Source organism: Boleophthalmus pectinirostris, unplaced genomic scaffold, assembly GCF_026225935.1.
Source record: "Boleophthalmus pectinirostris isolate CB_2022bp ecotype Guang Dong unplaced genomic scaffold, ASM2622593v1 HiC_scaffold_9, whole genome shotgun sequence".
Lineage (NCBI taxonomy): Eukaryota > Metazoa > Chordata > Actinopteri > Gobiiformes > Gobiidae > Boleophthalmus > Boleophthalmus pectinirostris.
In genome coordinates, this window is record NW_026571541.1 from 17,625,911 (window position 1) to 17,650,967 (window position 25,057).

General features: G+C 41.7%; 1 protein-coding gene across 1 annotated transcript in view; it reads left to right on the forward strand.

Moving 5' to 3' along the window:
* Window positions 1–25,057, forward strand: part of npas1 (neuronal PAS domain protein 1) — a 31,914-nt gene that overhangs the window by 2,419 nt on the left and 4,438 nt on the right. The window contains exons 3-8 of the mRNA XM_055167032.1: window positions 5,276–5,443; window positions 6,731–6,969; window positions 14,114–14,181; window positions 16,001–16,090; window positions 23,674–23,848; window positions 24,266–24,381. Of these exons, the coding sequence (XP_055023007.1) occupies window positions 5,349–5,443; window positions 6,731–6,969; window positions 14,114–14,181; window positions 16,001–16,090; window positions 23,674–23,848; window positions 24,266–24,381 (783 nt within the window). The 5' untranslated portion in view covers window positions 5,276–5,348. The remainder of the gene's footprint in view (window positions 1–5,275; window positions 5,444–6,730; window positions 6,970–14,113; window positions 14,182–16,000; window positions 16,091–23,673; window positions 23,849–24,265; window positions 24,382–25,057) is intronic.

Below are 25,057 nucleotides of genomic sequence, written 5' to 3' on the forward strand. Positions count from 1 at the left end.
GATGGACGCACTCACCAATGTGCACGTCATGTATGGGCATCTCAGAATCTCTTTAAACTTTTCATTTTGAACTGTCTCTGTTTTACCATTCATGCCACCTCATCAAGCGCATGTGTCTAATTGTAGCAGCGTTTCTGAAAGTATAGGAAAATCACTAATAGCTGGGAGCGTTGAGTGGGAATTGTAGTATTTGTGCAGATCCCCCTCTGCACTACTGACACCTACACAACTTGTACAAGTCTTTATCAACAGTTTGACACTGGTCTGAACTCTGACTTCTGCCCCATGCTAATTGATGTGTCTCCATTAGCATGTGGACATCTCTCTACTGCAGTTTGGATTGTGCTTTCATCTCGTGGCTCATGTTGGTTGCAGCGTTTGTATGGGAGGCAGAGTCTGACCCTGTGTGCTGCGCTCTGGCCTGTGGTTATTTGGAGGTCAGTGCTGATGTGGTCTCAGCCTGCGGGAGTGGATTTACCATCTTCAGTCTTATAGGAGAGTGCATCTGCTTTGCTTGTACAGCCACATTTAGAAGTTTTGCTCTGTTTTTTATGTCCATTTGGAGTTCACAAGCAACTTTTTTGAGTTTTTGGAATATTGTATACCAAAAATCTAAACTTACACTTGCAATATTTGAATTAAATATTTTCCTTTCCCTCTCATATCTTGCTGATAAGTTGTAATGTAATTTCCGATGTTTTAAAACACTTTATCCTTTAAGTGCAATTTCTCATTTTTAAATAGGAAATATTTTAACTATTTACTAAATTGTCGTATGTGCAGTTGGAAAAGAATGATTGTTTTGGTGAATTTACTTCGCTTGTAATTGCTTGCTTCTCTGCCCAGTAATTACTGTGCTTTTGTCCTCACCTCAATGCGCATTGTTGGTGTTTATTAATCGGTGCTGCCATTCAGAAAGCAGCACTTCAAATCAGGATAAGTGTAGTTAATGAAGTTGATTTCACATCCCGTAGAGAATAAATTTTTAATAGTCCATACCTTCATGTTTTATACAGTGTAGGTGAAGTTTCTTTTGTGCGGACAGAGGCCAAGGTGGACGGTAATTATGACAGACATGGATTGCATTCTTTGCAGATCCATGCCCGTGAGGAGTGGACATCAAAGCGCACTTCACCAAAGGCCCTTGTAATAAAAGAGGAGGGGGAAGCAGGTATTGATTACCAAGGAAGAACATTAGCAAATCTCTTTCTCTCCTTTTTTATGTGTATCTTTGCTGTGTTCTGCCCCTCACCATCCGGTTCACTCATATCTCTTCCTCCTCTTATATTCCCTCCATCCCCCATCCACTGGCCATCTCCCACTAATCATTTATTTATCACTGATCTCTTTATTCCTCCAGTTTAGGGAAGGTCCACTCGGCAAAGGTGCCCACTCCCACAGGCTGTTTTGCAGGCCATTTCTTTAGCTCTTCCTCTTCATCAACATGGTGGTACCTGGGGGCGGGCGGGGTCATGCCGGTCCAATCTGACGCCGTATTGATTCCATTAGATAATTAATGACCCACGCGGGGGCCAGGGAGGAGCGTGGAGAGGGCTGTGCGTGGAGGCACAGAGTGTGTGTGCCGTGCTGTTGGAGGGGGGGTTACCAAGGCCCTTGAGACTTGGAGAGAACCTTGGGTAGGGAATGATCCAGAGTCGCCAAGGTCAACCGCAGCCGGCGCTCCTATACGGAAGCAGAATGCCGAGTGCGCCGGAATATGGAATATAGAATGTTAGGGCAAGAGAGATCTTCATGTCCAGCAGCTGTCGATTGATCAGCGGCTGAAAAATTGTACATTAAAAAGTCTTTTGACTTCCAAATCCTGAGGTCTGACCAGGGCCGTAATGCATGATAAGTAGTTTTCAGCCCTCCAACCAGAATACCAAACTTCATCTCCCCGGACGCTCCAGACACTCATTTACAACTACTCAACAACATGAAAGGCCAGATAGAAAACTAGCCACATTAGATATTCTGTGCGTGTTATTTCAAACCATGTTTTCTACATCTTCTCTGATATTGAACGCTGCCTGTTTGATAAAATATTATTCTCAGGAATAACTTAGATCTGCGTTGTATCTGCGCTCTCCTGCTTTTACCTCTGGTAAGAGATAATTAAAGATGACTGGTCTGTGTGGAGATGTCCGAAAATTTAGAGAAATTTATGAGAGTAAACATTCCCAAATAGTCGACATGAGGCTACATAAGCTCTTTGATAACCAAGGCCAACCTATGTGTTTGCTAAGTGTTCTGATGTGTTTCTTAGATCCCACTTTAATCAAAAAGTTTTTTTTTTTTTTTTTTTGTTTTTTTTTTTTTTCATTTTAAAAGTTGGCTGGACTTTGACCTAGCATGGCGGCAGCATAGATGTGGTGTCATGTCCTATGAGTGCACCTCTGTGTGCGCATTGACAGTCGGGGCCAGTCTCTGTATTGGGCCCCAGGGGTTGAGGAGATGAGGCATAAAACAAGCATGTCTCTACCTAGGGGAGCTGGTGGCACAGCACCCAGCCTATTGTCTATCTGCGTGCCGTTTGACTTAAATGTGTTCATTTGCCTGATGCCACCGACTCCCTACGGGGAGGGGCGGGTTCGCCAAGAGGAGGGGCGCACTAACGAACCTCTGACAGCTGGAGGCCCTAATTAAACGTCCCTGCAGAAAATAAACAGAGCACGAGCCAAGCGAGGAGCCAGAGAGAGAGAGAGGGCACGGACGGTGTGAGCGCTCGCTGCAGTGCCCTCCTCTCTGCTGCTGCTGAGCCCCAGCCAAGAGAGCACGGCCCTATAGGCTAAGGGTCCCACTTATCTACATACAGCACAGTCATAAATATGCAATACTGCAGCAACACATTGTGAACACCTGCGACCATGCTGCAAACAGGTTGATCATTTGTGTTCATCCCCAAATCAAACCTTCTTTTGATGGGGCCATTCCTCCTCCTCTGACACTTTTGACATGCCTCTGCGCCGGTCTCCAGTCAGAGCATTAGCAGTCTATTTGGGTGAGTGCATTAATGGAGCGGCCAACCTGTGACAAGGTTATGAGGCTGATTGAATAATTACTGTGGAGGCCCCTGTCCATTACGCCCCTGTGTGTGCCCTGATAGAGGGAGGCGCCGCCCGAGATGAAGAGATATCTCAGACACAAAGATGGGAGGACGGATTAGATAAGCTCAGATAGGGTCAATTAAGAGATAAACATACAGCTGTGGGTGGGAGAGGCTCTGGGACAGGGAGAATTTGACAGGAGATGATTCCCCTCACACTCTGTGATCCCCCTGTACTACTCTATGGGCCCTCATTTAAAATGGAGTGCAGTTATGCTGGTGAGCTGGAAAAGGTGACAAAGGTGAAGTTGTTAGACAGAGGTGCAGCGCCCTTTGCTCTGCCCCGTCTCCTCTTTAGTACGTGTCCAGAACAGACGGTCAGGGCTGCATGCTGAAGCTGGTTGAGAAATATTGTTCCCTTTTACTTTATGCTAGACACAAACTATCAAGAAGTTTGGCTGTGCAGAGTAAATCACATGAGTTATGTCTTCTTGCCATGAACAGATTGGCAATCCGTGCAAGAAAATGTGATATGATTTGGTCACAGACTATTTGCTCTCTGGCAAACAGCACATTTTGTCAAGCTCCAACAGTTGGCAATTCATTCACTCATGTACTTTGACAGGTGTACGAGTTGAGATGCCATCAACCTGGGCATTATTTTGGACAGGGCGCATTTTTCAGCCTATTGAGGCATTATGGTGCTGTGAAAGCACAATACAGTACACACAGGATTAGTGGAACGGAAATCTTATCTGATCTGACTGCTCAGCTAGTTTTATTTAGACTTTATTTTCCTATAACATTTGATTTCAATTAAGGGTGGGCGATATTAAGAAAAAAGGTATATTAACTTTTTTGTGAGTAACCTGAACATTATTCAGACAATATTTTGTCAGTCCAACAGAAACAAGTTAAAACGTGTGTTTAGATGTATTAGATGAGGTTTAATTATCATACAACTCTGAAATGACTTTAAAATTAAACACGCAAGTACTTATTTTTCCATTTTCATTTTTAATCTGCTCTTTTTGCATCTTTATTGATTATAAACAATATTCTCTCTATTCAGATTGTCAAAACAACATTCACAATATTATCTGCAAATTTGCCCACCTCTAATTTCAAGTTCTTCGTTGCCCATTTACACTGCACTACAAACTACACACATTTCACTAATTGCATGACCCTGTGAAGATACACATGCCCTTAAATTTGTCAGTTCAGGTCAGTCTTTATCCCTGAACCCACACCATGTTCCAAAGGAAGAGTGAACATTTGCTTTAATCCTCAAATACATAAATCCAAAGGTACACGGATGACCCCATCTCCCCTTTGAACAGCTTTTCCCCTCTCCGCTGCAGCCTTCATTGACTTCTCTGCCTTTGAAACCGATCCAACAAGTTTTCATGCATACATTATGTGTTGTTTTAGACCGATTTGTGAAATGATATGTGCCAGACCTGCTGAGCTCCTCCTGACCCCTCTTAGCCAGGGTCAGTGTCCACATACAGTATAATCCATTTCCCCTGCCCTGCCAAAACTCCACTGACTTCATTGTGCTGACCCAGCTGAGGCCAAAGATAGAGAGAGTTAAAGAGTGAGAGGCAGAGGGCATCCCGGGCCCAAGGGCACGACACTGGGGCGCTCGGGGCCACGCTAGCCCTTTAAATGTCAGAGCAGAGTGGAGGCAGTGATCGGAGAGTATTGGCAAGATCTGGTACACAAGTGTGCAATAAGAGGCTCTGGTTAGAGATGAAGAGTGGTTTTCTATGATTTGAAGTTATGAAGTTATGAGTTATATCAAGAAGCAATTGCATATTTCTTTCTTTTTTCTCATGAATCTGTTCACTTAAGTCAATTACAGACATAATTTTTATCACAAATAACACAACAAGTTTTTTCTTGTTTGTTCAGTTGTTGTATTTATGTATTTATTGACACTAAAAGTAAAGAATCTTACTTTTTCGAACCTATACACATCAGCGTGCATTGGAAAGAGAGTGAAATGTCTTGCTCTGGGAAACAGATTTTTTTTTGTCAGCCTAGACATAATGTAAATGTTGATATCAGAGTGGAAAATGTATTGTTTCCGATAAATGAATTGTTAATTATTGTGTATAGTCATTTTAAATATAGCAACAATATAACTGATGTTTGTTGCAGAACTTTTGGCTATCATTAAATACTATATGATATATTAACTCAGTGTTTTCTTCTCTTTTCCAGGTTTGATTCTGTTGCATTCCCAGCCAATCAGAGCCTTCGTTAGCACGGGCGTTGGCGAGTAATTGGGAGAAGGATGGCGACCATGCCATTTGTCAGTGAGGGGAAGTGCGTGAGCGTGGAGTGGGATTTCCTACAAGGACTTCTGGCCAAGCCTCCTACCCTGCCATGGTGAGGCCGCACATCCTGACACTGTCTAAGCTGGTGTGCATGCCCATGAATTAATGCACACAAGGTGAAATCCATGCGCCGTACAGGCAGACAAGCCGTGGAACAACTCCATCAGTAATACACAATTCACCCGCGCCAGGATTGCTCTCTTCGGTGCAACATATAACCCGCTTTGTTGCCCCGCTGCCAATCCTGTCAGAGCAGCCAATCCCCTCCCCTTAGCGGGAGATTAAGTAAATTTGGCTGGAATTATTAATGGGCAGTCATTTACAGGCGGATATAAAAACTAAGCAGAATCAATGTGTGTATATTGATTGCTCTGGGTGGCTGGGGTCGAGGCGGTATAATAATGAGACGTTACAGGGTCTGGCAGCAACACGACACACAAGGAGGAGCACACACTGAAGACAGAATACATGCACTGAGCTCTGATTAAGTTATGAACATATGTGTTATAGTGGCTCACATTGACGCTCGCTCAGCTGGTGGCCTTTTTATGACAAGAATCAACAACACGGACACCAGGGACAATTGCCCGGTCGTCTGCCTCTGCAGCCTCTCACCCGGTCACATACACGCATACACATACACACACACACACACACCCGCACACACACGCACACATACACACACTTTATTCTTGCGCGGCACCGGCACAAATTGTGAAGTGGCTGTGACAACATAATTCCACCACTCAGGCCCCATTGAGGAGAGTCAATATCCAATCAGAGAGACAGGCTACCTGAGCCTGGACCCCCCCGCCCTCCTTTCCCCGCCACACGGCCCCTCCCTCCCCTATTGATCCCTCAATCACAGCCTCCGCTCAGCAGCCCAGGACCAGATGAGGCACAGAGAACAGGGACAAGGGAGAGAGGGAGAGATAGAAATATTGTGCGCGTGTTCACGTATAGATTTTGGAGCAAATGGCATTATTAGGACTGGGCTCAGCAGAAGAAAGGAGTTTGCCTGTAATTACCAGGCCATTGTGCCAGAGTGCGAGTAGAATGGAGATTGTTTCACATGAATTGCGGCAACCATTACCATTATATGTATTTATGAAATGAGTTTTTCATGACTGATACTCTGGTCATTTATACAGACTATGAATCAATCAACAGGTGGGCACTAAATGGCTATTATGAGATACCCTTAACCACTTAACACTGTGCTGATGCAGACATTTCTTCCACCATTTGATCCTCGTTTTTTCTCTGTTCCATGTTCTTGATCAATTTTATCTTACTTTTTGTCCCCCTTTATCATTTGTCTCCACTCTCTCTGTTTTAGTCTCCAGAACCTGCGTAAAGAAAAGTCTCGTAATGCAGCTCGCTCGCGGCGGGGCAAAGAAAACTTTGAGTTCTTTGAGTTGGCCAAAATGCTGCCATTGCCGGGGGCCATCACCAGTCAACTGGACAAGGCCTCTGTCATCCGGCTTACTATTAGCTACCTGCACATGCGCACCTTTGCCAGCCAGGGAGACCCGCCCTGGAGCCCCCTTCTGGAGGGGGACAGCAACTGCAGCAAAGGTGAGCCACATAAATGTCCACCATGCATATCATTGAAGGATAAATGTCTTGTGTTGTGTTTTTCGGCCTATTTTTTGCATTCATTTTACCCAACATGCTCTTTCATTTTGACACGACCCTCCGTGTGTCCATAAATCCAGTTCTCTGTCTTTTTGCCCACACTGATGAGCGTTTTTGGAATAGATTTAACATAGACATCAGATGAGTAATTTATTCAACCATTGGACCAGAAAAAAAACTATGCTGTTTGTAAGCCAGTGAAACATTTTCCTCTTAGCTTGTCCAGAAACCTGTATTTAAGATGCCGTCACTTATTTCAGTCCATAAAGGCTTCGAATCAACAGGCTAAGAAACAACACAAAAGCATACTTATTCACACTTAGCACCAATTGTGTTGCCAACAGCTGTTTTGCTTTAATTGTTCACATTAGTTAAGTCCTGCCCATACAGACTTGCCATGCCACAACACTGAGTTCGCACAAGGACAATTATGTAGTGCAGTACGGGTGACCATAATTAGCTCTGCTGGTACACGCGGCCTGTTTGACTGATGTGTGTCTTCTGTTGTGCCATTGATGTGTCTGTTATGGAGAGAATGTGTTATATGTTAGTGAATGAGAGCCACACAAACAGGAAATATTGGTGTGGTTTGTAATGACAGAAATTAACTACATAACGAGGACAGTGTAATTATACAGTCTGTCTAATTGCAACTATTACTGGGGGGAAACGCCGCAGCTACAGTACAATTAGAGCTGTGTTTGTGTGTGCATCGGCTGCCAGTTCTAGTCTCATATGAGGAGATGTGACGAAGGTTGTCTCACATTTGAATAATGCTCTATAATACGCTGCGATATACAGGTTTCTTGATGTTTACAAATCAGTTACTACAGAAATTATATTTACTTTTTTTGTTCTTATTTTTACTGAGAAACTTATGCTCTTCTGCTGGAATGATTAAACTATAGAAATGCAATATTTTTCCAAACTTTAATGTGGGTTTTATAAAGTTTTTTCAATGTTGTCTTTTTGGGATCTCAGCAGTTCATACCAGTAGTTTCATATCTACTAATATATATTTTTTTAAATACATATTGTAATAGACAATTAAAATTATTAACTAAACTATACCAAGACTAGTATCGGAAAAAGATACTAATTTAAGAAAGTATCGATACTGAAAAAAATTGCTAAAAAATATGACCTTTTCTGAACAGTTTTATCAGAACTAGGGTAAGACCACATAAATAAACAAAAACTATTATTTTGTTTTGAAAATTACAATATTGTGTAAAAAAAGAGTTTTTAAAATGATCAAAATCATTATCTTTGAGTTCGAGTTTAAAATTTTACTATTCTGAGAACGAAATATCTTGAGCTAACTGCCTATAATACTTTACCTCTGCATCATCAGTAAAACATTTCAACATCCAGTTGATTACATGTGCAGTAGTATTCATATATAGATGTATTTATTGAAAGTCTGCGCACAAACAAACAATGACTCCGTTCAGTATGTCAACTCCTCTCACTGCCATGACCATGGATGCGATCTTCTTGCAGCAAATTGTTTTCCTTGTGCATTCTGGTTCGCTTGTGGCCTTGAGAGAAAAAGAGGTTGTGTGTGGAGCATCCGTTCATCCCCGCGTCTCCAGCTCCGAATGGAATAGAAAGACAAATGTGCGGCGGACTACAATGAGCACCGCTTGTTGTACAAATGTGAACTCTAAATGCGCGTGTATAGGGCCTTGTCTCATCTACACGAAGGTCACGGAAAATTGTATACCACCTGCCTGAGACAATGAGCTGCAACATGTGGGAGCGAGGCACAATCTTTGTCTACTACGCCATGTGCTTAAACATTAAAGTAATTATTTCACTTTGTATTAACAGGTCAAATAATCGCAACAGGTCTAAGTCTGGAAATGCAATGCTAATTTGGACATCTGTTTGAACAAGTCTACCCACAATGCATTGGCAGGGTAGTAAGTGTGATGCATGGCTTTAATTCCGTTAGTGGAATGTGGTCAGAGATTTGTCCGAGAGAGAATTTAAAGCGGAAGGAAAGAGGGAGAAAGAAGGAGAAGATACAAGGGAGGTGGGCGGGGCGTGCATTCCTCCACACTTAACTTTTTATTTTTTATTTTGGATGGACGATGGCTAGCCAGCAGAGAGGGATGGATGGAGGCAAAAAGGGGAGGGGCTCGTGTGGCTTTTGTCTGCTTCCCACGTTTCAAAGCCAGTCTTGAAAAATGAATAGACAGAGGAAAATCAATTGCATGACCTTCACAGAGAGAAAGAGAGAGAGAAGAAGGAGAGAGAGAGACAGATTATGGAAGGTGGGAGCAAATGAATAAGGAAAAAAGGGTGGAAAAAGGAAAAGCAAAATGACCCTTGGTGTTCATTCCCATTTCAGGTTTGTGCATGTAGTGGATATTTGCACAGTGCGTCAAGGACCAACCTTTTATTTGAAATCATTTATATTTCAAAACCTCTATAGTGAGTCAATTTTGCTTTGGGGCGTTGTAAAGATTTTAGTCTGTTCCCTTGTCATTTAAATTGTGTTGTTAAAAGACCCGTTCTGTCTTATTTGGCCTTCATGATTGTATTAACGAGAAGGATAATGCAATAAAACTGGACTTAAGCTGCACAGCCAGTGTAGGCAAGCGGTGTGGAAATTATTGCCATATTGGATTACTGCTGTTTTGGCTTTACTGTAAGTGAATATTAGGACACTGACACTGATCTTTAATCCTCAAAACAAATTTCAAATTAACTATTAAATTAACAAACTAACTAAGGTCTAATATTATGGAAAATTGACCCTTGTGAGCTTTAAGTCATGATATAATGCTGTTTCCTCCTCAAAAACATACCCAGAGGTGTATTTTGTTTCATTCACATATTTGAGAAGCCTTTTATTATTTACCAGTACTTATTAGTCTGTCTACATCTCCAACGTTCAGAAATGCTCTGTTCCACCTTGTGATGTCATGTCGTGGTTGTTTTCAGTTAGATAATAACAGCTATCTTTTACCTTTAGTTCAACAGAGATAGGTAATTCCAGGGCTAAAATGATCCAAATGATTCTAGTGAAGATGTATGGAGTTTGAAAACAGTGGAGCACTTCCTGAATTACCACATGACATCACAAGGTGGAACAGAGTGCTGCTGGAAGGAAGAACTTCAATGAATTTAATTAATGAAACAAAACAAAACAAAACTCCAGGTATGTTTGGAATGAGGAAACAACATTTCTGGCCATGTGCTTGTTTCCACTGAGAGGTTATTATTATATTTACAAGTTCCCCAGTGTGACATTAAACATATCTGATTTGTATCTGTCCAGACAAGCAGGCGATGCCACTAGGCCAAGTTACAGGTCAGATCTGTGGAGAGGTGACCTTGTACACAATGAGAATTAATATTTTAAGTGTATTTTAAGCAATAAAAACACATGTAATTAAATAAATGCAAGTTAAATAAATGTAATGCCATCCTGTGGCACCTTTTTGGCAAAGTAATAACATCTCCATGGAGAGAAACAGGATGCATTCCCCCTACCAGAAAAGTTACATTGAGCACCTTTTAATAAAGGATTAAAAAGCTTGAATAGCATAATGACAGTATTATGTGTGACCACTTAGCTTCATGATGATGGTATTAAATATGACCATAGACCACAGACTTCTGGAAAAGCTTCCCCCCTACCTGTGTTCCTCAGTACAGTACAATGACATGTCAGAGGCGGCAGCAGCAGCAGCTTCAGTGTTTTACTGTCTGTGTTAGTGAGGTCAAACACACCTCTCCTCTCCACACTGCCTCAGCTGACAGTGACTTTCATTCTGCCCCCTCCACGTTCAGCTGTCCCTACCTCTTCATGTTCTCCTCAGTGCGCCCCTCCTCTCTAATTCAAAACGCTTAAACCAGGACTGGGGCTTTTAAGGGAAGTTAATTGCACTCAAATTATGTTCGACCACGAATGGAGAGACAGAGGGATAGATAGAGCCAAGATGGAGGGAGGGATGGATGTCAGAGAGGAGATGATAATGTCCACAGAGAAGGACGCTGCGATTAGGGTCACTATTTCTGAGTGTCTATGAAGCACTACATTTGAATGGTAGTAAACAAGTTGGCTGGTGATCAGACTCTAGTGGTTCGGCCAAACTAGGGGCATAAAGACATATAAGGAAACAAAAAGAGGAAGCTTGTGGGAGAAATGGGGTCCTGTGCTTGTTTGGTTCCCATGGTAACACCCTAACCTGGTTAAAAAGGTTGAACTATGAGGGTGGAAGGAAGTGTGTGTGTGTCACATTGGTGGTGGTGTGGTATAGCTGTGTGTTGCAGCAGCCATTACTGCTGGACTTAGCTGGGAGTAAATTATGTATTAGACAGAGGTATAATGAAAATCATTCAAATGAAATTTCTATCTTTTCTTCACATTGGAGCGCTGGGGGAGACCCTGTGAATTGACCTGCGAGTCAGACTATAATTAACGTGTCTGATCACACCCTGTCCCGTCCGCTCTCCTATTCCCTCAATGAAATTAAACCTTGCAGCGAGTCCCAGGAAGCTAATGAAGTGGGAATTTGAAAGAAAAGAGCAACCAAGATCTCAGGTGCACTCTGAAGTCCACTCTGAGGTTGGAGCACCTTGTTATAAACCTACATCTTAGTGCAACTTAATGCAAAATCTTATAGTGAGAAATGTACTTCCTACAGCACCCATCAAATGTGTGTTTGTCTTATTCACGCACCACTCTTCCTAAAGTCTATCAGTTTAGCATCTAACACTGTTGTGAGTGGCGGATTGCCGTGCCTCTGGCCATGGTCCTGATCAGCAGTGTCTTGCTGATAGATTGTGATCAAACCCAAACTAATTATGTAAGAGGTGTGTAGTACACAGCTCTCTGCCACTGAACCATACTACGCACCTGAACAATCTTTTAAGATCTCCTATGGCCCCCAGAATTGACTGGACTTAAATTAAAACCTTATGTTTTTACTGATTTATTATAGCTGACTTAATATTAAGTGAAAGTGTCATGTGTAGTCTGTATTGGAGTATTGAAGATGCCCATATCCTCACACCTAACAAACAGAGCGGAGGTTCACAGTTCCACTACAGAGGGATCTTTGTTCTGGGAGCGCCATACACACAGCCACACACACAGCCACACACACAGCCACACGCACAGCCACACGCACAGTCACACACATAGCCACGCACACACAGCCGCACACAGACATGCACACGCACACAGGTCCAGTGTTTTGGTTTCCTGGCCTGGCCTATTGTACCCTGACAGTCTTTAATAAATGGTCCTCTGTGTATTTGTGTGTGCGTGTAGACTCATCCGTCAGCCCTCCCCGGCTTCATGTCACCAGCAGCGTGACACTACTCAGCACTACTGATCGCCCAGCGTCACCTCAGCTCCTCCAGGGGAACTACCCACTCTCAGGCAGCCTCTTTTGGGGGAGGAATATGCACAAACATACATGATCATATGCCTGTGAGGGGTAGAGACGTGGTGTACCCCAGCCCGCAGGGAGCGGACACACAGCAGAGAGGGCTCCCCTCCCCCGCCTCCGGGCAGCGACTGGCTAAAGCTGAAGGGTCCCAGCACCAGAGCCTCTTTCATAGGCCTGAATGGACTGGCCTTATTTATATTCACACTCTGTCACACAGGGGGACCCCAATCTCACAATGCCACAGTGGCTTTGTCCAGCAGCTCTGTATTTATGTGTGTGTGTTGTTTAATCGGGGGCATGTTGCCACTGTGAAGTCTGTGCATGAGAATTCATTGCTGTGTGTATTCTTAAAGTGTGTGTGTGTGCTCTAATGGAATGCCTCCCTTTTCTATTCAGCAAACACACATCACAGGCAGTCTGCTGGGCCTATATATATAAATAATATATATATATATATATATATATGTGTGTGTGTATATGTGTATGTATATATATATATATATATATATATATATATATATATATATATATATATATATATATATATATATATATATATATATATATATATACACACACACACACACATATATATATATAGCACCATCTGTGTGGACCCTACCTCTGTGTTCAGTTGTAACCCAGAGCAGCGCTTTCATTTTCCTGTCATAACGTGTATTGATTTCCCTCAGCCTTGCAGCGACACACACACACACACACACACACACTCATACACACACACACTCTTGCAGATATCCGATGATCCTAAAGTCATGCTCAGGACGTGCACACGCGTGCACACTGATATGCTTTGCTGTGTTTATACACACACATAGTTTGTCTCCGGATGGGGAACATTGGGCTAAAAAAAAGAGCCCTGTTGGAGAGAGATTAGTTCTCCCATATGCTCCCCTTAGCGGTAGCACACATACAGCCAGTGTCACATATTCTTTTTGACATAAAACAGTAAGTACGGCTGATTGCTAAATTAATCTTCCACGTCAGCGTGGCCCTGTGCTCCCCTTGGCTTGGAGAAAGTGATCACTCTCGCCTTCCTTAGTGTTTTCTCATTTTCCCTAGCTTACCCTTTCTGCTCTTCTCACACCTACCCCCCCTCTCTCCTACCTAACCACCTCCAACTCTATTTGTATTGTAATTGCCTTGGTAAACAGCACCACTTTGGCACTGAAGCAGCTCTGATAGCTTGTGTTTGGGATGCATTAAGAGTGGCGATGCAGACGCTCGATGCTGTGTGTGTCTGTGTGTGTGCGTGTGTGTTTGCGTGTCTGTTGAAGATTGAGCGCTGTGCGTCACATAGCCTGCTCCTTATGCTCATTTTTCACACAAACTGTTGTGGCCTATTTCGCTGTTTATCACCAAAGCCAAGATAAAGTTAACGTTATTCAGACATGTGCAGGTTTTGCTAAGCATTCCCTTCATTTAATATAGACATTGTTTCTATACAAAATAGCAAGTTGTACCCAACTGAAGTATTTTATACTTCAGAAAATGAATTCACTTGAGATATTTACATTACAGACAAGTACAACTTTCCAGTGGAACAGCAGATTATAGGTCTTCTTGTGTATAGATCTTCCATATATAAAGTGACATTTGTAGATGGTTGTAGACTGGTTATTGAACTTGTTCATGTTTTGTCTGGTCTCTCACAGTAAGACGATCATCTCACTCTCTGGCTACTGACATGTTTGAGCAGCACTTAGGAGCACACCTCCTTCAGGTAAGCGCCTTATATCTCTGATACAATAACTTTAATGGAGACATGTTCTGCAAAATGAACATTTGTGTAATTCTAACCATATATTAATGGTGTTTCCTTATTATTAGCTTACTCTTGACTAATACTATGAATGATTCATGCAAATTTAGCAATTCAGTATTTCTTTATTGTCTTGCATTTGAGACTTGAGTGCTTAGAAAATGTCCATTTTCACCTACTCTCTATCTGTCCTCACAGCTCCGTACTGGCTGTGATTGTTTGAAGACAATCACAGGAAGTACAGTAAATTTACAGTAACTGAAGACTGTGTCCTACTCTTCAAAAATGCCACATTTCCATTATCCAAAATTAAAAATGTGTAAATTAAAATGTACTGATTGCTACTCTGAAATATCTCTATGAAGAGGTGGGGCTTTTGAAAAGGAAGTCAATGGACCTGTTAAGCTGTTTTGTTTGTCTCTTGTACCTCTTGGTAGATTTTCAGTCAGACTCCTGGATGCTAATAAATGTCAGGCTCTGTCACATTGTTGGCTGCCAAAGAATGCATCCTCTTCCTCTGACAGATGAATATATTCTAAAGGGATTTTTCAAGCAGTGGGAGAGTACGACTGTATGTGATGTCAAAACCAAAATATACCATTTGTAGATTACCCATTGGACTGGTCAAAAAGTAGCATTGTGTCAAGGGTGCACAATATAACTTTTCTAGTGGAGATGTTTCTGCTTTGTCTACACTGTTCCACAATATGGCATTAGACACACCTTTCGCGTTGGAGACAAGCAGGTGCCAACACCGGGTCAAGTTACAGGTTAGATGTGGTGACCCTGCTCACAGTAAGAATACATGTATTTCTAGGTAGTTTTCAGATTTTTGAGATTAATTAAAACACCTGAATGAACATAAGATAGATCACTGGAATGACATATTGTGGAATTTTCCAGGTAAAGACCAGGAAAGTTTCATAGTGCAACTTTAAAATAAAAGATCTTACATATGTCTGCTGTTTCGGCATATTTAAAGAAGACTGGAGAGACTTAGGGACGACTGTGCAGATAGAAATCAAATTAACACTCCACAAAAACTGTATGATTCCTTCCCAACCACCAGCCTCTGTAATAGCCTGATAATTGCACTTTAGTTCTCCGACGTTCATGGGCTGGTTTTCCCTCCTCCCCTCACACCCCGACACATGCACGACACCCCAGACCATGGCCATTCATTTGCATACTAGATGTGTCCGTGGCATAAATTACCAATACCGTTTTAAGCACCAAAATAGCAATCATTTTTCTCGACGGAAGTGGCATCCGCTACAGTGTGTATGTGCATGCTTGTTATGACGATTAATATTATTCTCAGATGCAGTCCTCCTCTAATGGGCTGGCTGTATACCTTTCACTTCTCATTAGAATCAGTGCGGGCAGTAATGACTTTGGTCCAAACCAGTGTCTGGAAGTCTGTGTACGTCTAGGCTTCAGTTTATTACATCTGATTGAAACAGCTCTGGGCTATGGGTCGCCTTTCTTACATGCCTCTCCATTTGTTTTATGTGTGGCATTTTTGACTGTGCATTGCGCTTGTAGACAGCTGTTGTAGAAGAAGTCTGCGTCAATGGGACTTGTCTGTTTATGCATATGAGAAAAAGAGAGAGAGAGGGAGAGGGGGGAAATGCACTTGTGAATTGCGAGAGGAGGCCGAGGGGTGACGGGCTGTTTGTTCTCTGGCTCATTGTAATTTGTTCGATACACACTAATTGCTCTAATTTGTCTGTCTTGTTTCTGTTTGCCTTTATGCCGGTGCTTGTGTGTGTGAATACAGTCTCTGGACGGCTTTGTGTTTGTGGTCAGCCAGGAGGGACGCTTCCTTTACATCTCAGAGACTGTTTCCATCTACCTGGGCCTCTCGCAGGTAAGAAAGCCCCTATGCAAATATTGCATTGTCTTTTTTCTGAGGATATGGTGATATATTTTATTATGTAGTCTAGTCTAGTGGTTCTCAAATATTGGTACCACTGTTGATCTTTTAAAGAAAGATAAAAATGATTTGTCAACCAATGCTGAGTCATGGTTGAAGGGATTGTTAATTAATAGTCAAGCCACATAGGAAAGCTTGGACAATTGGAAAATTGTTTTCCCAAAGAGGAATCCAGTACAATATAAAGACCAAGTCCTCAAAAAGTTTAAAGTTTCACATGTAATCAAGTCCTTTGGTCGCAGGCCATGGTGCAAAGTCAAGAACCAAGTCACTGCCCACAGTGTGAAGTAACTTGGCTGGATATAACTGTGGATGAACTTGTCAGTTCATACTTCACCAGTAGCTCCAGGGTCAAATAAAGTGCTCACATCTGCCAAACAGACTGGACTATACCAGGAAGTGCAGCAGGATTCACTTCATCTTTAGAGTGAACTCTATAGGCCTGGGAATCACCAGATCGTCAATGCGATACATGATCCTAGTGATACAAATAATATCATAATTTGGCAATACTGTACTACTGTGACCTACTGCTATAGTAATACCTCACAAATTCATACCCACACAATCCATTCATCAAATATAATTATTATGATTCTGAATAAATTACATATTCATATTAATATATTATCATATCAAATTATTGAGTTGGTTATTGTGACAGATAGACCTTGTGTTTGTGTTTGAGCAGTTACAGAGTGTAGCTCAGAGTGGGAACGTCCCACCCTAAGGTTACATACAATCACAAATATGAAATATCAGAACAGTGAGAAGCAGTGTGAAACAGTGAGAAACAGATTGAACAGGACACAATGAATGTATCTGTGGAAAATGAACTCACTCACAGCACCTGTCAGTAGAAAAGTTGTTAAAATTAATATCAACTACATTTTGGAAAAAACATTTTGTTTAGTTTATTCATACATAAAACTGTAAAAAAAAAAAACATTAACACTGTTAACACTGTTAAAACATTAACACTGTTAACACTTTGCATTAATAAATTAATTTCATATTTTTTTATGCTTTGCTAATGCTACTAGTTATAAATGATATGTATATAATCATATAAACACGCCTGTTCTTCCGTACCTTAGCTCCACTACAGCGGAGCCTCTTAAGTGCTATGGTGGTAGCTTGTGCTCTTGGCCGGACAGTGTGTGCCTGCTCAGCGCTCCATCTAGAGAGCTGTCCCTCAGTCTCTCTGTCTCTCCAGGTGCTCACCTCTGTTGATTGCCTGTGGCCTCTTGTACTGTGAATGTTAAGTCCTGCCATTTTGCCCAGATGCATAAATAATAACAGTAATTACTGGCCCAGCAATCAAAGTGTCGCCCCAGCGCACTGGGCCTGTCTAGGGGAACAAATCGATAGGCATCTTAAAAGCCACATTGATTGTAGGGAGGGGAAAAAACACCAAGGGGGAAGGGAAGATAGATAGAGACAGGCAGAGAGAGAGAGAGGGAGGAGAAGAAGAAGAGGTGTGATAAGATGGTCTACAGAAAGAGCAGGTACAAGTGCAGGGAGGAGAAAGAATCAAGTTAGTGCAACAATAACTGGACAATTGTTTTTAAATGGAGCATCTCAAGCTCTTACCTGCTAACATATCTGTAGCCTTAGAACAATTCATTCTCAACACTTAGTTGTGTTACCTTAACTTAACTGTGGGCTAAATTAAACTAAAGGAATTCAATAGGAAATTGGTTTTCTTTGGCTGGCTTTCCCCCACTGCCCAAAGTCACTTGTGTACTCTGTACATTTGTGACCCAGATTGCCTGTATTATGTAAATGTAAAATTCAGTTGTTTTGTACAGTGCTGTGGGAACAACCACATTTAGTCTAGAGTGTATCTTGCCTAAAACCCATAGTTGCTCCAAATTCAGATATGATCGTTGAGATCAAGAATGGGAGCAAAGGGGGAGAGTGAATAAAATATGCCCAGACTAAAGCCACATTCACATATAGTTCCCAGAAAATTTCCTGGCACCAAATGCCAAAACAAGCAATGACCCGCATTCACAACAAGCACGTGAGTCTCAGTATATTGCCAGGTCTGCTCTGTTCACACTTAACCTGGCATTTGGCTCCGTGCACTCACTCACAGTAGCTGGGCTGGTGCATCATTTAATGAGAAAGTAATCTAACTGATTTTGTTCACACATGACTCTTCTCTGGCAAAATGTAAATTCCCCAGTCAGGCTGCATGTGTGAATGGGGCATAATAAACAAACACTACAATGTACACACTACTAAATGTGTAATGCTGACTTGAAAATGTAAAGTATTAGTATTTTAAAGCCGTGCAGTCTGTCGTCACAGCTGACAAATCTGTCTTTATATCTCACTATCATTGCACTAAGCCCTCCCTGCATCATCACTTATGGCATCTGTAAATCTGAACACAAACAGTCCTACTGCCATTACAATACAACCAAAAACAGTAAATTCAGTACAGCCTACTTATGTACATGACTCAAAATATTAAAGTTTCTGTGTCGGTGGTTAGTGATGTTATGGTACACACAAAACAAATCAAAGATAGAAATGTTGCCGTACTGGCTTGTCAAAGCCTGATCTCAAAAGCTAAGCAGGTCCGGGCCTGATTAGTACTTGGATGAGAGACCACTGCTGGGAATACCAGGTGCCACAGTGGGGCGCCAGTGGCAAAAAATGCGCCTTTCCTTAAGCAAGGCACTTAATCCACACTGCCTAGTATGAAAGTGGTGTGGGCATGTGTAATAGGTAGTGGTCGGAGGGGGCGATAGCACAGATTTGCAGCCTTGTGTCTGTCAGTCTGCCCAAGGCAACTGTGGCTACAAAAGTAGCTTACCACCACTGAATGTGGAGCGAATGAAGAATGTACTTTAAAGCATCTTTCAGTGTCCAAAAAACTATACTGTATAAAACTGATCCATCATTATTATTATTATTATTATTATTGTTAGAATATGTTTCTTGTTGTGTATGGGTTTTCTTTGCTGCGTAGGATTGAAGATACAAAATGCAGGCAAACAATCAAAGTAAAGTTGAGCTGAGAAGTAGAGAAAGTCGAGAGCCACTTGTAAAAGGTGGTCACAACAAAAGTGTGTGGAACAGAGAGAAGCAGACAGACAATTACCAGAAAAAAGAGAAAGCAAATGTGCTGCAGAAAGAGAGACAGTGGTAAAGAGAGGAGAGCGGCCGCGTGAGTGTGTAAATAGAGTTTAAATGTGCAGTAGGAGCCAAATTCGCCTTGGGATTGCCTAGGTAAACAAGACAGCCGCGGCTTTGCTGGAGATGCTAATAAAACAGAGCTGTTCTTATCAGCCCAGCAGATGGCCTAACCCATCACATCTACTCAAACAGGCCTAAGCCATCAGCATTCTAATGAAATTATTTATGATCGAAGATTACGCTCCAAACCTTGAACATACAATGGCAGCTTTACTTTCAGGAGGAGATGAGTGCAGGTGGGACAGGGGCTTTATGATGAGGCGCACTCAGTGAGAGGCTATAGACACAGTACAGAGGAAGCATGTCTATGAACACAGAGGAACAAAGGCGAGCAGGAGAGCGAGGGCATGAGGGAGAAAGCACAGACAAACAAACTCAGGGTGTAACTGGTGGTTTGTTGTAGAGGACGCACTGCCCCTCCAACCCCCCACCCCCCTGTGTGTGACCCCTGCGCCCCGCTCACACAGCGCTCTCTCCCCTGACAGGGGGCTGCTTAGCCGGCTTAGCTCAGGTCAAGCACCTTGACCAAGGGCACAGCCGGACGTTCGCTCCCCAGTGCCCCCGCACATCGCTTTCCTGTTCCATAGAGACAGGTGCTCACAAATACAGTTGTAGAAATCAATGAAGCACAGACCAGGCATTAATTAGTTAATATTGAGTCAAGACCATTTTTATTAATCAAAATTTTTATGAAAATGATTTATTACGTCTTCACATTTTCTTTGATAGAGACATGAAACAATGTATAATACACAACAGTCAAATTCACATAAGCCAAGAATTAAGTTTCAACCAAGTTTAAGTGAAATATGCCCATCATATTATATAGTATATGTTTTTATGTATATTTTTTTGTTTCATATTCAGGAATTTCAGTTTTCCATTTTGGATTTTAGTGTGTATAGTTATCAGATTTTGTAAATTTAGGTAAATTCAACACTGGGATTCAATTAGTTTTTGTAACTCACTTTTATTACCTACTCATTATCTGCGTGTTATTATTCACCATTTACTTACTGTCAATTGACATTAACAGAAAATGAGTGCCTCGAAATAACCCATTCATTTTGTGCTGTAATAGATGGGGATAGACCTGGGGGGCGCCGCACAGTGTCAAATGGCCCATTGTATTGAGGTGACTAGAGAATATGAAGAATTGCATTCGGAGAGCAGACACTATGGATGAGGAAGTAAGTGTAGGTAAGGGGCACGACTACACTGAGGAATAAAAGACAAAAAAGGGAATAAATGGGGTAAAGAGAAGGGAGGACGGATGGTGGATTGAGGGAGGGCAGAATTGATCTGGGAATGGTTAGTATGCAGCCCCCTTGCTCGCCCCCCTCGCTCCCTCTCCTCTCCCATCAGTCAGTGAGGGGCTGAGGGCTCACAGACTGTGTTGTGGACCACTGCCCGGATGCCTCATACATATTAAAGCCCCCTGCTATTATTTATATCATGTCTCTGCTTCCCCTGCTCGCTGCCCCACCCCCCACCCCCCCATACATCCATGCACGTGCACATATACCTTCAGACAGACAAGTTCTCACACAAACAGTGGCAGTCTAGTCACATAGCCCATCTGAATGATCTGGGTGCGTCTCCCTGCGCGCCACCTCCTATACCTGTTTTTATGTCTGACTCATCCTCCATGTTGCTCTGTCTTCTTCTCATCTCCTCATTTTTCTCTCATTTTTTTCAATGCCTGCCTCTTTCACTTGATGGAGTGATGTTGTTCGGATAGAACTTAAGTTTCAAAAAACAGAATTCTCTTGCCAGCAAACAAAAAACAAGCAATAATTTCTAAATCTGACTGTAAAACCTATAATTTATGTCTTTACAATACAGCTGTCATTAAATATGGTTACAAGCTTATTTACTTTTTGCTCATGTTTCAAATAAAAAAGTTATGTTGAAAATGTAGTAGTAGAATCTCAAGTAGGAGACTTTCACTTATTTCAATCCCATAAACTAATAAATTACACCTCTCAAATGTTAATATATTTAACAACCTCATTTAGAAATACATGGCAACAACCGTATAAATAACTGAGATGAGGCAAGGTCATTCTAATAACAGAAAGAAGTACCAAGCATTTTGCAGCCAATTAGATTAATTGCCAACATTTTAAAAAGATGAAATTGAAAGGTACTTTAGAAAGCCATAGATACTATTAGTAGTGCATACTTGTAATATTAACGTGTTCAAGTGCCATTGCATTAAAGCAGAGATGATTCTGTAGTGGTAATTGGATGGATCAAGGTCAAATTCCAAGTTAGAGGTATTAGGATATGACAATATTACGAGTTCTAAAACGTTGCTCTTTGGACATCTGTTCCCTTGTCAAAATAATCAACATAAAAAATAGAAATAAACTTGACTTTGAGTGTTTTTGTGGTCTACAAGATAGCGGCTCTTTCTTGATGTCCACTTTGAGCTCAGAAATAAGGCAGGGCACTTTGCAGTCAAATCTTTATTCATAACCCTGCTAGCATTTTCCCTCATCTACTGTAAGATAAAAAAACAGCGTGTTTCTTGATGTAATAAGTAGCAAAAGATGCCCAAAGCAAGATTTATTCAGTGAAATCAAACCCGGACCATTTGCTTGTCAAAACTCCAGCCTCTCAGTGTGTAAATGCAAACGCTTCATTTTTGCGCATTAATGAATGAGTCAGTTTTGATGTCAGAATCAAAAGGAATGCTGAAGAGATAGCCGGCACCTAGTGCAATTACCGAGCCCAGTCTTTGCACCCAGGCCTGGGCATTTTAAAGATATTATCAGGGTGAAAAATAAGGCATTAGTGTATTAAACTTAATGATTTTGTTCAAGAAAAGTAAATTTGTTGTGGTGGTTTGGATAAAAGGTCATGAACTTTTAATGACTTTTTATTTTGTCTCATCAGGGAATTGAATAGAATGTGGTGTCATACAACCAGATGGGTTGCAAGTGTTTTCTATAGATTTCATGTCTTCTCATGTGAAATATCTTTAAGGTAAATTTACTAATATTAAGCTGGATCATTTGCAATAGTGACAAGACTGAACCTGCTATATTTTCACAAAAATTTGTGGGAATATAGCAGGTCCCCTCCCCCATCTTTACTAAACTGCACTGGCCTTGAATGTTGTTGATGTCATCTGAAACCCAGTAATGTGTTATCATATATACAAACCCATAGACTGCATACCACATAATGTGTAATTGTTATTTGTGTCACTCTTTTTATATTTTCTGTTTACACACTCAAAAAGCCCAAATAAACTTTCTAAAAAGTATTAAATATTAAGAGAAATGTATAGGTACATAATTTTGTAATAATAGTTCTAGAAAATATGGATTTAAAAAAATATTTAAACGTAAAATGATAGCAGCTTAGACCAGCGGTATAACAGGACTGCAGTGGGGCAGGCTCCAATTAAAGGGCCATAAGTTATTCACTGGACATGTAGAGCCAGAGAAACCTGCTGCCATCACTTATCCCCCCCTCAGTCAGTGGGATTTTCTCTATCTGTGCCCCTCATCGGCCGTGTCTCCGATTCCTCCACCCGCTCCCACCTTCCCTGTTTCCCCCTTCTCGCCGTGATGTCCTTGAGGGCCTGCTGAAGCTCCCATAAAGCCTGCAGTAAATGGCTCTAATCCGGTAATAAATGGCTGTGTCCTACAGACAAGGGTGTGAGGCTGCTGCAACTACGGCTTTATCAGATGGAATAGTATTGGCACGCACATGCACAGTCCCGCGCCGCCATTCACAGATGTAATGGAAGCCGCTCTCCCCTCCCCCGTTTGGGCTCCTCGCACTCATCTATACCACTTCAGATGGAATCACACCTGCTCTGATTGTGCCGCCTTTATGGATGCTATGCAAGAGCGCCACTATTATTACCTTTAAATGATTAGAGATTTGACAATGATGCATTATGATGATGGGATCATATAGAACTGTATGAGGTGTTGCGCTCTCGCCCTAATGTCTGCTGGGATAGACTGCCACAGTAACTGAATGAAAAGAGCAGGGAGGGAACAGCAAGAATAGTAATGTGACCTTTGGAGATACTTGGAGTTCACCTGTTTTTAATCAGCAAATACAATTGATTTTTATCTGCCCTGGTTTTATTTGTGTTATACCGTAGTCACTCCTTGGCCCTCGAGACTGGACTTAAATGTGTGCGTGTGCGTTAGTGTTTGCGGGAATGTCTTACAACCTCCACAGTGCTTGTTGAGTTGTAACCCAGAGCAGTGCTTTCATTTTTCTGTCATAACATGTATTGATTTTTCCTGTGTGTACATCTGTGTGTGTTTGTGCTGCAGGTGGAGCTGACCGGCAGCAGTGTGTTTGACTACATCCACCCGGCGGACCACGTGGAGATGGCCGAGCGGCTGGGGATCAGGCCTCATCTGCGGGCAGAGGCGGGCTGCCACACAGCCCCTGAGAGCGCCTCCAGCTCCGCCTCCACCTCCTCTTTAGCCGGCACTCCCGAACCTGGTATGTGCAAAACTGTATAACTTTTACAAAGGCATGAGTTTGTCAGTGTAGTAATGGTACATAATGCAAAAAACATCCTACTATCTTAAAGGGGAGGGATTTCATTAGATACTTTTTACCACCAGGAATATTTATATGAGCTATTATGATTTTATTTCTGGACTAATAAATACAAAAAATACAGTATATGCAGTTGTATTTTGTAGCAAATTCATGTAGTTTTATGGAGTTTTAGTCAGAGTAGTAGACCAAATTCTTCAAATAATACTAAAATGGGGAAAGGCATTGGTCACATATGTATTGGGCACAAACTTCAATACTCATTATAATCCTCCTCCATGGTGAAATACTTTGCACCTAAATGCCACTGAAAACACATTTTGATATTTTGTACATATCTTTTTTCCTTCACAGCAGCTCCATCGAGTCCTCACTCACACTCGGCCGATGACCCACCCGACCGTGGCTTCTTCATCCGAATGAAGTCCACCCTGACCAAAAGAGGCCTCCATGTGAAGTCATCAGGATACAAGGTCTGCATATAAGATCAACCCAGTGACTTTATCTGCAGTATTTGTCATTGTGCATATTTCCCTCAGTCGCTTACCTGCTTGTTCCCTGCACAGTTGGTGATGATGAGATTTGTGTCACCATGTTTTCACTGCCGGTGTTTAACGGCCCTCTTGAGGTGCCGGCTTTGGATGTGTTTTATGACTATGACCTTATTTCACACTGGACTGCTGCACACAACAGCCCCTTTACTGCACCCAGAGCTGTTCAACCTGAGCAGTCTGTTTGGCTTTAAAGTCGACATTTGTGTTTTGCTGTATGCTTGTTTTATTATCACTTTTGCCTCCCTCATGTTCCTTTCTTTATGTAAATGTGATAAGAATGACAAGTACATAATTATGTTGTTATAAATTCCAGTAACTTTACCAAAGAGACCTAATATAAACTCATTTGTACTTAAGGCTGAACAATTTAAGAAAAATATCGAATTGTCTACAAGCATTGTGATTGTGATTATATACGTCTTTTACGTTAGATATGTTTAAATCACAGTTAAAACAGCTGACATTTTAAACACATCAAGAAGAGCTGATAAAAAAAAAAAAAAAAAAAAAAAAAAACACTGAAATATCAACTGACAAACTAATACAATCACATTTCACAACATTCGAACAGATCTGAACTACAGAGATAGGTGTT